Raw genomic sequence first — 12,871 nt, 5'->3', positions numbered from 1 at the left:
AAATGAGTGGGAAAGAAGAATGTGTTTAGAAGCTAAAAAAAACAGAAGAAAAATGATCACTATGGATCTTGAGAAAAGGCTTCAATGGACAAGAAAGGACCTCTATGGGTCATAAAATTTGATCTTTATGGATCACAAAGAAAGGCCTCTAAAGGGCACAACAAAGCCACCAATGGGCACAACAAAGCCACCAATAATGGGCACAATAAAGCCTTCATGGGCACAACAAAGGATGACCACTTGGGTCTTGAAACAAACAAGCCTTTAAGGGCACAAAACACACTTCTATGGGTGGAAAACAAAGAATAACCACTATGGGTTGGAGGTTAAAGTCATAAGACTATCAAATTTAGAACCTAGCAAAGTAGGCTTTGAGCAAAAGAGATCACAATGGATCTTTGAACAAAACAGAGAAATGATCACTCAAGAGGGATCACAAAGAAAATGCAGAGAAACAACTCAGTAGATAAACTGAATTCAGATGATGAAAAGAAGAATTTCAGAGAAGAAGAGTTTAGAGAAATTTCAGATGATCAACGAATTCAGAGAGAGACATATTTTCAGATTAAGTTTCAGCAATTTCAGAGAATATTCATATAAGAGAATGCAATTTTCAGAGATATTTCAGAGATTATTTGCAAATTTCAGAAGATTTTCGGAGAAATATTACCAGAAATGTCAAAACGATGAACTGCTGAGAAGAAGATACTTGAATTCTCAAATGCCATAAGCTGGCTTTATTAACAGCAGCAACAAACATATTAACAGTAGAAGAAGTAGCAGCTTTAGAAGAAGCATCATCAGCAGAGGATATATTAGCAGCAGGCATAGAAGGGACTTGAGTCTGTGGCTTATGTTCAACACACTATAACCCATTTGTCAAGCTACCAAGAAGAATTGGCTGCTTGTTTTCCATCATATACCTTGCAGCATATTTCCCAAATGGATTCAGAACATTCCAGCGTGAAAGCATTCGAAGCAACTCTCTTCTTGCTTCTACACAAACTCCAAATTTGTTTCAACCAAGGCACCCTGTTGGGAATCAGAATACCCAATTCAAGAACATCCCATAAACACCAACTATGACGTTTCTATTTTAAAGGTCTCAACTATATTTTATTCCACATAGGTACAACTATAGAGGGTCTTTTTTTCATAGGTACATATCTATAATTAGCTTCCTCTATTTTTTTAATACCGAGTCGGATTCTTCTCCTACCTATATCAAATAGAACATGCCGAGCAATTCATGTTAAACCTACTTGATTTCGATCGGGAAAATCATACGTTTTTATGAAAGCATGTGCTATGGCTCAAATTCCATAGTCAATCCTATTTCTAATAGGAGCAGTAGACAATAGAATCCAAATTCCCCCATTATTTTCGTTTCCGTAATAGTGCAAAAAGAAGTCCTGGCTCCAAGTTGTTCAAGACAAGAATAGCGGAATAGTGGCGTTGAGTTTCTCGACCCTTTGCCTTAGGATTAGTCAATTCTATTTCTCGATGGAGGCGAGAAGGGATAAACTCAGCGGCAAAGTGCCACCTTGACGTGGTCGAAGTTAACAGTTCGAGCCTGATTATCCCTAAACCCAATGTGAGTTTTTCTATTTTGACCTGCTCCCTCGCCATGATTGAATGAGAATGGATAATAGGCTCATGGGATTGATGTGAGGGGGTAGGGATGCTATATATCTGGGAGCGAACTCCAGGCTAATATGTTAAAGAGTCAAAACCTTTGCGCTTCAGTCCCGATAGTTACAGTTGTTGTAATCGTAGTATCAGTCTAAGTAGTTGTCTCAATAGACCCCTTCTTTGTAGCAATAGGAACCTAATCTCATTCTAGGGTTGTACTTTGTTCTTTCTTTCTGTTTATTCAGTCTTAGATTCTTTCTGCTTTCTCTTAGGTTGTACTTTGTCGTGCTAGGCGAGCCTCCGTTGCTGTAGTGCTTCCTTCGTTCCTTTTCAACCCCAGCTATTGATTCAGTTTCAGTTGCTTTTCCTGACCCGGGGGTTTGAGTTTGATTGTGAAGACAGCATGGGGAGCTAGACCTTCTCTTAGGAGAAGAATCTTGTCTGACTGACCCTATCATGATTGAATGATTGAGCTATTCCATGGAGGAAGTCTTTCTCTGAGACTGTCGTGGAAGAACTACAAGGCTGCTGCCTTGGCTAAGTTGCTTGCTCGATGCTCTGTTCCTATCACAGAAAAAAGTGGCATCTTTCACTTATATGGATATCTTTCGATCTCGATTCTCATATTTCAATAATACAAGTTGGAAATTCCATATCTTTTGACATATCCCCAGTAAACTGCCTGGTATGGAAATTCCAAAGCGAAAGAGTAGAGCAGCAGAAATGAATTAACCAATTTGATGGAATTACACGATGCCGAGTTCTCCCCTTTCTTGCTATCCTCTACCTCTCAGACAACGAAGAGTTTCATTTCAAAACAAAAGAAAAGAATAACGTAGGTAGACTAGAAGGATGAGTTTCGGGCTTAAGGCATAGTAGCTCTCTTGCGGCTACCTTTCCTATGTCATCCGATGTTGTTCAAACAACTATAGACCCGGCTATCTCCGAGTTGGAATCGATCCCAGGAATCATTTTCTTATTCTTAATTAGAACCCGTCCTCCCATGAACAAGGGTCTCCAAGGAAAGGCCTTTTGGTGAGAGAAAGGGTTATTTACCTAGAATCCATAGAAGAAGAACATGCATAGGCTCTAGTTGTTCCTTTTCAAAAGTCTGAAGCTGAGTAAGCGGCTGAGGCAAATAATAAGGAATAAGGATTCTTCGCTATGCCAATTGCCAGTGGGGTTTTCTATTTTAAAAGGAACTTTCAAAGGTGTAACTCCAAGGCAAAGTGCTTACTTTGACAAGTACCTAGATAAAACTCCTAGTTGCTCAGGACAAGGATTGACTAGAGGTGGAACAGGATGTTGGGTATATGGCATCATATGAAGCTCATGGAGGTGTATGGGTGTGGAGATGAGGTTGTGTAGAGGGAAAAACATCATTAGGGACATAAGGCTGACTTTGAATGCGCATATCTCTCAATCTATAAATGGTTATGATGTGATTTAAATTGGAGGTGATATCTTGTTCCAAGAGATTTCCAACGATAGGTCATATGCCCAATTCCGCTGAGAAACGAGAAAGTTAATGATTGTTTTACGAAGAAGTGAGGAAACTGTTTCGTCTTGTGTCTCACCCGGGCAGGTCAGGCGGATTTCGCCCAGGCACTTTAAGTTGGGCGCGCAAGCAGCTTTGGAAAAGTGAAATCCCACCCGGGCAACCCGGGCGATTCAGCGTTCAGTCCAAAAAACGCGTTTTAGACGTGAGAGTATAAATAGATGCCCTAATACGTCTTTTATTGTATCCAAAAATTCATTATTCACATATTAAAATAGAGGAAAAGCTAGAGAGAGATCTTGGAGACCTTTTGTAATAACCTTCTTTTGAACATTCATCGATTCCTAGTACATATTCGTGGTTTTTCTCCTAGTTCTTGGGTTTCCACATAAAAGGTCTTGTGTGTTCTTTCTTGCTTTGTTATTTGTTTTTCTAGTACTGTTTGCTATTATTCCTAGATTGATAGTGAATAGAACTTACAAGTGGTATCAAGAGCTAGGTTGGTATATTGTCTAGATCTAGAATAATTAACAATAAAGGATGCAAAGATCAGAATTGAGAAGTTTGATGGAACAGATTTTGGATATTGGATGATGCAAATAGAAGACATCCTATATCAAAAGAGTCTGTATCAACCCTTGTCTGCAAAGCTGTCTGACATTGAAGAGGCTAAGTGGAAGGTACTCGATCGGCAGACACTAGCGGTGGTGCGGTTGACATTGGCTCAGACTGTGGCGTTCAATGTTAAGGATATCAAAACAACGGCGAAATTAATCAAAGCCCTGTCAGATATGTATGAGAAACCCTCGATAACGAATCAGGTCTATCTAATGCACCATTTATTTGATTTAGAGATGAATAATGGTAGTTCTGCTGCTGAACATATTAATGAATTTATTTCAATAATAAGTCAGTTAACTTCGGTAAATATTGTCTTTGAGGATGAAGTGAAAGCCCTAATTTTGTTGTCCTCCTTACCTACTGGTTGGAAAACTGTTGTAACTACTATTAGTAATTCCTCTAGTAAAGAGAAATTGGTATATGATGTTGTCCATGATCTGATTTTGAGTGAGAGCATTCGAAGGAAGGAGAGTGGAGAATCATCTAGAGCATATAGTACACAGGGTAGAGGGAGGGGGAAAACAAAAAGGAAAAGGGAAGAGTTTTCAGGGGAGATCAAAGTCAAGGGGTCGAAGTAAGTCAAAGGGTAGGACTGGTTTACCTGTTGGAATTGTGGAGAGAAGGGTCATCCAAAGAGGGATTGTCCACATCCCAAGAAGAAGGGTGGAAAATCTGACCATAGTGAGAAACAGGATGATAGTGACAACTCATCGATATTTTCTACATCGAATAAGGTTGAGGATGCTCTAATTTTGAGTGTTGATAGTTCTATAGAGTTGTGGATCCTAGATTCGGGGGCATTGTTTCACTCTTCACCCGTGAAGGAGCTGTTTCATGACTTCAAGGCAAAGAAGTTAGGAAAGGTCCATCTTGCTGATGATAAGACCTTGGATATTATGGGGAAAGGAGATGTGGTTGTAAGGACTTCGAACGGAGGAACTTTAAAACTGCATGATGTTAGGTACATTCCAGGCCTATCAAAGGATCTGAATTTTGGCTAGAGGTACTAAGATGTGAAATTTCTACACTATTGCAAGGTGTACAGACATGATTGTTGCAGCTACAGTAGATGAGACCAAGTTATGGCATACTAGACTTGGTCACATGAGTGAGAAGGGGATGAAGATTTTGCTTTCGAGTGGTAAATTGTGAGGGTTGAAATCAGTTGACATGAAATTTTGTGAGAGATGTGTTTATGGCAAGCAGAAAAAGGTGACTTTCACAAAAGCCAAGAAAGAGTTAAAATCTGAGAAATTTGAATTGGTGCACACTAAATTATGGGTCCTTCCCCAGTTGTATCCTTTGGAAGCTCACGATATTTTGTTACTTTCATTAATGTCTACAGCAGGAAGGTATGGGTCTATTTCATGTAGAAGAAATCTGAGCTTTATGTAACCTTCAAGAAGTGGAAAGCTGAGGTCGAGAATCAGACTGGAAAGAAGATTAAGTTCATTAAGTCTGATAATGGAGGTGAGTATGAGTTTGTAGAATATACAAAACTTTATGAGGAGAACGACATAAATCTGAAGACGACAGTTCTAGGGAAACTTCGATAGAATGGAGTTGCAGAGAGAATGAACAGAACACTGACTGAGAGGGCTAGAAGTATGAGGTTGCATGCAGGGCTACCTAAGATGTTCTGGGCAGATTCAGTTAGTACATCAGCTTATTTGATCAACAGAGGACCATCAGTTCCATTGGAGTTCAAGTTGTCAGAGGAGGTTTGGGGTGGAAAGGAGGTAAATCTTTCTTTTCTAAAACTATTTGGTTGTGTTGCATATGTTCAGTTTGAGAAACATGACAAGTTAGACACAAAAGTCGTTAATGCTATTTTATTGGGTATGGTGTTGAGAAGTATGGATATCGATGTTGGGAACCAAAAGGTAGGAAGATTTTGAGACACTGTGATGTCACATTTGATGAGACTAAGTTGTATAAGGATGTATTTGGTGATAAATATGAGATTATTGAGATAGTGGGAGTTCAAGAGAAGGAGTTTGTAGATAGGTGGCATTGATGGAAGGGATGTCATTGTTCCAGAACGGGTTGAGCAACATAGAGATGAAGTTCACACTCCTGCAGGGTCTGATTCTGATGAGTTAGATATCTCACAGCCTAGTAATTCAGAGGGTACTATTGTCATACAACCATGAGGCTCCAAATCTAATACAGGGAGAATTTTCTCTCAAGTTGAATTTAGAAAATCCGCAAGGGTGTCTAAAACACTTGTTCAATATTCACCTTCTATGTATTATTTGCTACTAAATGATGCAGGTGAACCAGAATCTTCCAAGGAAGCAATAAATTCAACTGATTCATCTAAGTGGGAGCTAGCCATGAAAGATGATACGTAGTCCCTAGAAAAGAATCAAACATGCGAGTTGTCTGCATTACCTGCAGATATGAGAGCACTTAGCAACAAGTGGATCTTCAGATTGAAGAAAGAGCCTGATGGAAGTGTCAGGTATAAGGCGAGATTAGTAGTAAAGGGTTTCCTACAAAAAGAGGGTATAGATTCTAATGAAATATTTGCTCATTTTATGAAGTTGACTACTATACGTATTTTGTTGGCTATTGTTGCTTCTGAAAATTTATTCTTAGAACAAATGGATGTTAAGACAGTGTTGTCACATGGTGATCTGGAGGAGGAGATCTACATGAAGCAACCAGATGGTTTAAAGTTCAAGAAAGGAGAACTTGGTGTGCAAGCTCAAAGGAGCTTATATGGATTGAAGCAGGCTCCTAGACAGTGGTACATAAAGTTTGACACTTCATGTGTAGCAGTGGGTTCAAGAGAGCTGATAGTGATCATTGTTGTTATTTCAGAGGTATGAAATGACTATGTTTATTACTTCTGTATGTTGATGATATGTGATGCTGTACAGTATGGATGTGATAAATGGTGTGAAGGAAAGCTGTCACAAGTATTTGAGATGAAGGATTTGGGTGAATCTACACAAATCTTGGCATGAAATTTTCAGGGACAAGTCTATGGTATGTTGAAGTTGTCTCAGGAGGATTATATTCTTAAGGTGCTGAAGAGGTTTAATGTAGGAGATGCTAAACCCAGAAATTCACCGCTTCCTAGTGATCTCAAATTGACAAGGGAGCATTCACCAACTACAGAAGCAGAAAAGGAGCGGATGGCCACTGTTCCCTATGCTTCAGCTGTTGGTAGCTTGATGTATGCCATGGTGTGCACACGGCTAAACATTGCTTTTGCAGTCGGAGTTGTAAGTAGGTTTGTTTCTAATCCTGGTGAGAAACATTGGGATCCTGTAAAGTGGTTACTAAGGTATTTGAAGAGAACTTCAAGCATGGGGCTTTGTTTCTGGCCAGAAGGGAGTAAAGCTTGAGGGTTATGTTGATGCTAATCTCAGTGGAGATATCGATACAAGCAAAAGCACGTCAGGATATGTCTCTACTATAGGGGGTACTGCAGTGAGTTGGATGTCCAAGTTACAGAAGTGTATCTTTTTGTCTACTACAGAGTCTGAGTATGTGGCTATGTCGGAGGCAGGTAAGGAGATGGTATGGTTGATCGGTTTTCTTGAGGAGATGAACAGGAGAAGGTGATACTTTATAGTGATAGTCAAAGTGTAGTGCATTTGGCTAAGAATCCCATGTATCATTGTAGGACTAAGCACATTCGTAGGCGCTTTCACTACATCAGGAGTTCAGTGGAGGAGAATGAGTTGAGTATGGAGAAAGTGTTGGGTGCTAAGAATCCAGCAGATATACTCACTAAGAGTGTGAGTTGTGATAAACTAAGGTTGTGCAGGACCTTAGTTGGTCTTCGTTGATTGTTAGCGAAGATGGTGGATTAGGAGTTGAGATGAATGAGAGGATGATGAAGGTATGAAGTTTTTCTTCACTTACACCTATCTCCAAGTGGGAAATTGTTGGGTATATGGCATCATATGGAGCTCATGGAGGTGTATGGGTGTGGAGATGAGGTTGCGTAGAGGGAAAAACGTCATTTGGGACATAATGTTGACTTTGAATGCATATATCTCTCAATATATAAATGGTTTTGATGTTATTCTAATTGTAGGTGATAGCTTGTTCCAAGAGCTTTTCAACGATAGGTCATATGCCCAATTCCACTGAGAAACGAGAAAGTTATGACTGTTTTACAAAGAATTGACGAAACTGTTTCGTCTTACATCTCACCCGGGCAGGTAGGCGGATTTCGCCCGGGCACTTTAAGTCCGGCGCGCAAGCAGCTTTGGAAAAGTGAAATGCCACCCGGTTGGGCGGATTTTGCCCCGGCGGTTCGGCGTTAAGTCCGGAAAACGCGTTTTAGACGCGGGAGTATAAATAGATGCCCGAATACTTCTTTTATTGTATCCAAAAATTCATTATTCACATATTAAAACAGAGGAAAAGCTAGAGAGAGATCTTGGAGAGCTTTTGTAACCTTCTTTTGAACATTCATAGATTTCTAGTGCATATTTGTGGTTTTTCTCCTAGTTCTTGGGTTTCCATGTAAAAGTTCTTGTGTGTTCTTTCTTGCTTTGTAATTTGTTGTTCTAGTATTGTTTGCTATTATTCCTAGATTGATAGTCAATAGAACTTATACGGGACTGGGTTTCCTTCACGGTTTGAAGAGCGACATATAGTATATGCTAAGGTTTGAAGACCTGGGTTGATAAACATGGGTTCGAAGAGATTAGCCTTGAAAGGATAAAGTTTGAAGAACTTAGTATAGTATATGCTAAGGAATGAACTAGTAAGGTTTTCTCTCTACATTTAGTTGTCCCAAAGGACCTTGAAAGAGGGAGAGATCTAAGTCAAAGACAGTTTTTTATCTTTGCATGGTCCGAGGATGCTGACAAAAGGGAAGAGTCCCCGGGATAAGACTAGTCTTTTTCTCTTTGCCTTTCACTATCCTGGGGGAATCCTCAAAGTTAGATAGAAAAACCTTCGAGTTAACCAGAGGGTCTCCGGGGAGTGCCTTTCCAAACCTCCCCATGACTGTGCTTCCCATGGACCGGGAGAAGTTCAGATCTTACCAAGTTTGAACACTATGATACTTAGAAACCTACCGGCTTGCACTTGTAACTGCAAAAGGTCCGAAGGACGCTTAACACCTTTTTCATATCCCTTGTTGTTCAAAGTCCCATCGGGGCAAATAGAGGGAGAATCTTCGATTCCTTCTATGAGGACACTGTTGGTAGCTTCAAGTTCATATTTTCCTTTCCGTGACTCTTACAACGGACTTAAGAGCTAGATTGACGTACCCCATGTATTGATGGATAGAAAGAAGAGGACTGAAGGTCCCAAGTCACATGTGCCAAAGGCACTCCTAAGGGCAAGAGGACATATGGTCGTATGGCATTTGGACTAGGAAGAGAAAGGCACCAAAGAGTGTATTTACATGTGAGCTTGAAACTGTGCTTGAAACATGCCCTTACCCGACCCGGATTAAAGGCCTTAGCCAAGTCTTGGAAGTGAAGCCCCTGCCGACCTGACTTTGGAACTGCATCCATTCCGAGTGGCTGTGAGGTTACAAAGGCCGTGAACTTAACTTGGTGATTATGTTCACCCCAACTTGATTCAGTCTAGCTATCAGATGACAAAAGGATGTCGAACCTTCTTCTGGAAGCGGGAAGGTGAGTCACCGCATTGACTCGAATGATCTAGCCAATCATTTCTCCTAGTAGGCTATTATTCATCGCTCTTCGCTTTACCTAAGTTTCGGCTTAGTTAGGAAGAAAGAATTGTTAACAAGTCTCTGAGCTTCTTCTAGGGCATACCGTCCTTCCTTAAGGTTAATTCCTGGTTGACATGAAAGGCATTAGCTACATCCCCTAAGTTCACTCTGGCGGAACACCTTACATCTATCCCTATATAATATAGGTCTACGTTGTATCGTAACAAAGGCTTCGTATTGAGACATGATCTTATTCCTTGGTCGATTGCTTTATCTTCATTCATGACACCACCCCCACCGATTAGGTGTGTGTTCGGTATCATCATCTTACCTTAGGGTGATCATCTGTCTATTTAGCTAAACTCTAAAGCGATCAGAATACACTTTCTGTTGACGGTTTCTTTCCACTCTTGATAGCTAAAGAGAATCGAACTCAAACCTCTTGTTCATTATCCTGCTATCCGAACTTAAAGATTAAGTTTGTGTTCCACGAACTCAATAACCACTTATTTTCAATGCTATAGTGGATGTAGTTGAATTGGGGCCAAGATAAAGAAAAGTGCTTCTATCGAAGAGGCCCACGCTTCTTGTGTTGAAGTAAGTACACCGGTAACGTATTATAAGATCAATGGTCTTCTTCCTTCTTTCCTAAGAAGAAAGTCATTCAAAACCCATAAGAGAAGAAAGATCATAGCATAGAAAAGAAAGGTTTGAAGAGCTTAGTATATGCTAAGGAAGAACAAAAAATAAGGAAGATTATAGAGCAAGTGACATCCACCACATTCGTACCATTTCAACTGCACCCTTGTCCTCAGGCTCGTCATGAAGGAACGAGCAGAAAAGTTTTGAAGCAAGTTAGTTGTCGCTGTTAGCGGTAGTTCCTTTTGTTGTTTGCCTCTAGTTGTTAGCCAGCTAGTTTTTGTTGTTGGCTAAGAACTATGTGTTTGATGCCATCGAGTCAGGGAAGGGTAGAAACAAGGACATCGATTCCTTTCCTTAGTTATCTAGCTAGCATTTTATGTCTTCTTCATACAATTATCTAAGTGAATCCACTTTATAGAAGGCAATTTCTATTTCGTAAAAAGGTCAGCCAATGAAAGTTGTTTGATATAGGTAGGCCTAACACAAGTTTAGAAGAGAAGGCTTTCTTTTAGGCCTCTAGTGAAAGAGTGAAGTAAGGAGTTCGAGGCGAGCGATAGGGGCTTCGGGGGAGAAGATTCATCGTATAAGCCTGAACCCTATTAGTTATATGCTTCCCCTTCATACCCTAACCCTAAGAAAGGGATTACTAGCATATAGTAATGTACAAATTCATTCCTTGTCTAATATATAGTAGCTAATAGTTAATTAAGCATTAGGCGCAACTTTCATAATAGAAAGCATTCGGTGTTGATCTTATCTTTTTGTATTCAAGCTTTTGTCTAAGAGATTGAATTCGACTTCTATCATTAGAGGGAAGCATATTTGGAATCTCTTCCAGCAGAGAATAATAGAATAGCTACTTACCCATATAGAGAGAAGACAGCTACAGAACACCATTCAAAGTGAAGAAGCCTCAGCTCGAGCTTTGACTATGACTATAAGCTATTGGGATCACATTCGAGGAGGCCAAGTCAGGTTGGATAGATGAGTGTCACGGCTAAGTCCGGGTCGTGTCATACCAACATCGGGAAATCCGACAATAACTTCCTTTTGTATGCAATTCGAAGATTGACGCTCGAGTGAAGATAAGGAGTGGCTTAACGCTTTAACGGTGGGGACAAAGCCATATCTTTCAATCAGACGAAAGAACTTCTTCTTGGAGCGAAATTCCCTCAAAAGGGATGGTTTCATTGAGTGTGTCTCCGAAAAGCTGGGATCTAAAGGAAGGGCTTTTTAGCTTGCTCAGAATGGGGTTTCCTTCCCCCTACGCTCAACATGTCCCTTTCCGCTACTACAAAATAAGACCTTTCGGACATTGCCACCGCTCAATCCACCCCTACAGAAAGATGGTATTCAAGAGACGGAAACTATGTCAAGAAGGTGGAACAAGGAATAAGAACATGAACCCACATCGAGCCATCCTGACGGACAAGCAGCATCAATTGAATCGGCAAACACAAAGATGAAGGCAGAGTCGAGCTAACATGCAAAATAGTGGAATGGAAAGGGATGGTAACCCACCCAGGACAACACATAGAGTAAGGTTGGCTCTATGCAAGAGAGGAAAACCGCATGGACACGACTCCTTTTGGATAGATCGTCAACAAATTTACCCATATAGTTCTTATCGCGAGGGTGAAATACAATCCATTACATCTGGATTGAAACTTGAGAACCTCGAGAACGAAAGATATAAATTGAAAGATAGAAGCTATCTAAGAATATGAATATAAATAGGAACAACCTTCAGATAAAGAGACATGGACAATGTATCCTGAATAGTATGGCAATCTCTTCCTCTTTTGATTGGCAAAGGAGAAATAATAGTAAAGCGATAAAAGAAGCAACTCCTTGAGCGGCTCTATCAAGGAGCAGAGGCAATGCATCTTCTCCAGTGGTCATTAGTAATGCACTTTGTGGTCCTTATTGGGTGTTGGTGAAGCATAAGATGACATTCTTAATGTCAGGAATATCAGCCTTACCATCTTTCTTACAAAAAATTAGATTATCTTTCTCTACTTGAGAAGGTTCTTACCAGGCATACTACAAATCGATTATTTTGCCCTTTGGGATCGAAAGAACCTATTAAGGGTTGTCGCCTACATAACCTACCTCCTGGATTAAGGGAAGAAGGTCTTAGATCACTGTAGTTCGAGCCCTTTTGTTAAAGCAGTTCTTGACTTTGAATTGCTTTTAATGAAATGAATTCAAGCTGGTAAAGTAGTTCGCTTGAAGGGGGCCCTCCTAACCTCTCCCTTCCCCTTACCATTGAAGCAAGCAAAAAACTAACCATGATACAAGGGCCTGCCTCTCAGTACGCGAAAGAGTGTAACTTCCGCTTCATGTACTTCCTCGCGGACACTCTCTCAGTATATGAAAGAGTGTAACTTCCGCTTCACGGCCTGCCTCGCGAACAATCTCTCAGTACGTGAAAGAGTGTCCGCTTTCACGGCCTGCCTCGCGGAAGTTACACTCTTTCACTGTCTTACTTTGGCCCCTCTCTTTTTAAAACAAAAATGAAAAAAAGAAAGCCGGAATCGGAATACGAATGAAATAAAAAAGGAAATCATTAGGGCAAACAATGCGATAGCTTCGGTTAGAGCAAAGCCCAAAATAGCATAACCAAATAATTGTTTCGCCAATGACGGATTTCGCGCCACGGAATGGATCAAGGAACTAAAAACGTTTCCAATACCGATAGCAGCTCCCGCTGAAGCAATTGTAGCGGCTCCGGCACCTATTGATTTTGCGCCTTCTAACATAACAGAGTAGATCATTTGCCTAACGCTTTTTCATTCACGATTTTATGTTCGTCATTCTTT

The 12,871-nt window shown here is 40.4% G+C and overlaps 1 protein-coding gene across 1 annotated transcript; it reads right to left on the bottom strand.

Moving 5' to 3' along the window:
- Positions 1-12,526: 12,526 nt before the first annotated feature.
- Positions 12,527-12,871, bottom strand: LOC130590196 (ATP synthase subunit 9, mitochondrial). Its single transcript, XM_057392228.1, has one exon. The coding sequence runs from the start codon at positions 12,824-12,826 to the stop codon at positions 12,527-12,529; it is 300 nt and encodes a 99-aa protein (XP_057248211.1). The 5' UTR covers positions 12,827-12,871.

This window comes from Beta vulgaris, chromosome 9 (genome assembly GCF_026745355.1).
Source record: "Beta vulgaris subsp. vulgaris cultivar EL10 chromosome 9, EL10.2, whole genome shotgun sequence".
NCBI classification, from domain to species: domain Eukaryota; kingdom Viridiplantae; phylum Streptophyta; class Magnoliopsida; order Caryophyllales; family Amaranthaceae; genus Beta; species Beta vulgaris.
The sequence above is the reverse complement of the archived record's forward strand: the minus strand, read 5'-3'. Positions and strand labels throughout refer to the sequence as shown.

Excerpts from the sequence above, each read along its gene's own strand:
- LOC130590196 (XM_057392228.1), bottom strand. The coding sequence starts at position 12,826 with ATGATCTACTCTGTTATGTTAGAAGGCGCAAAATCAATAGGTGCCGGA.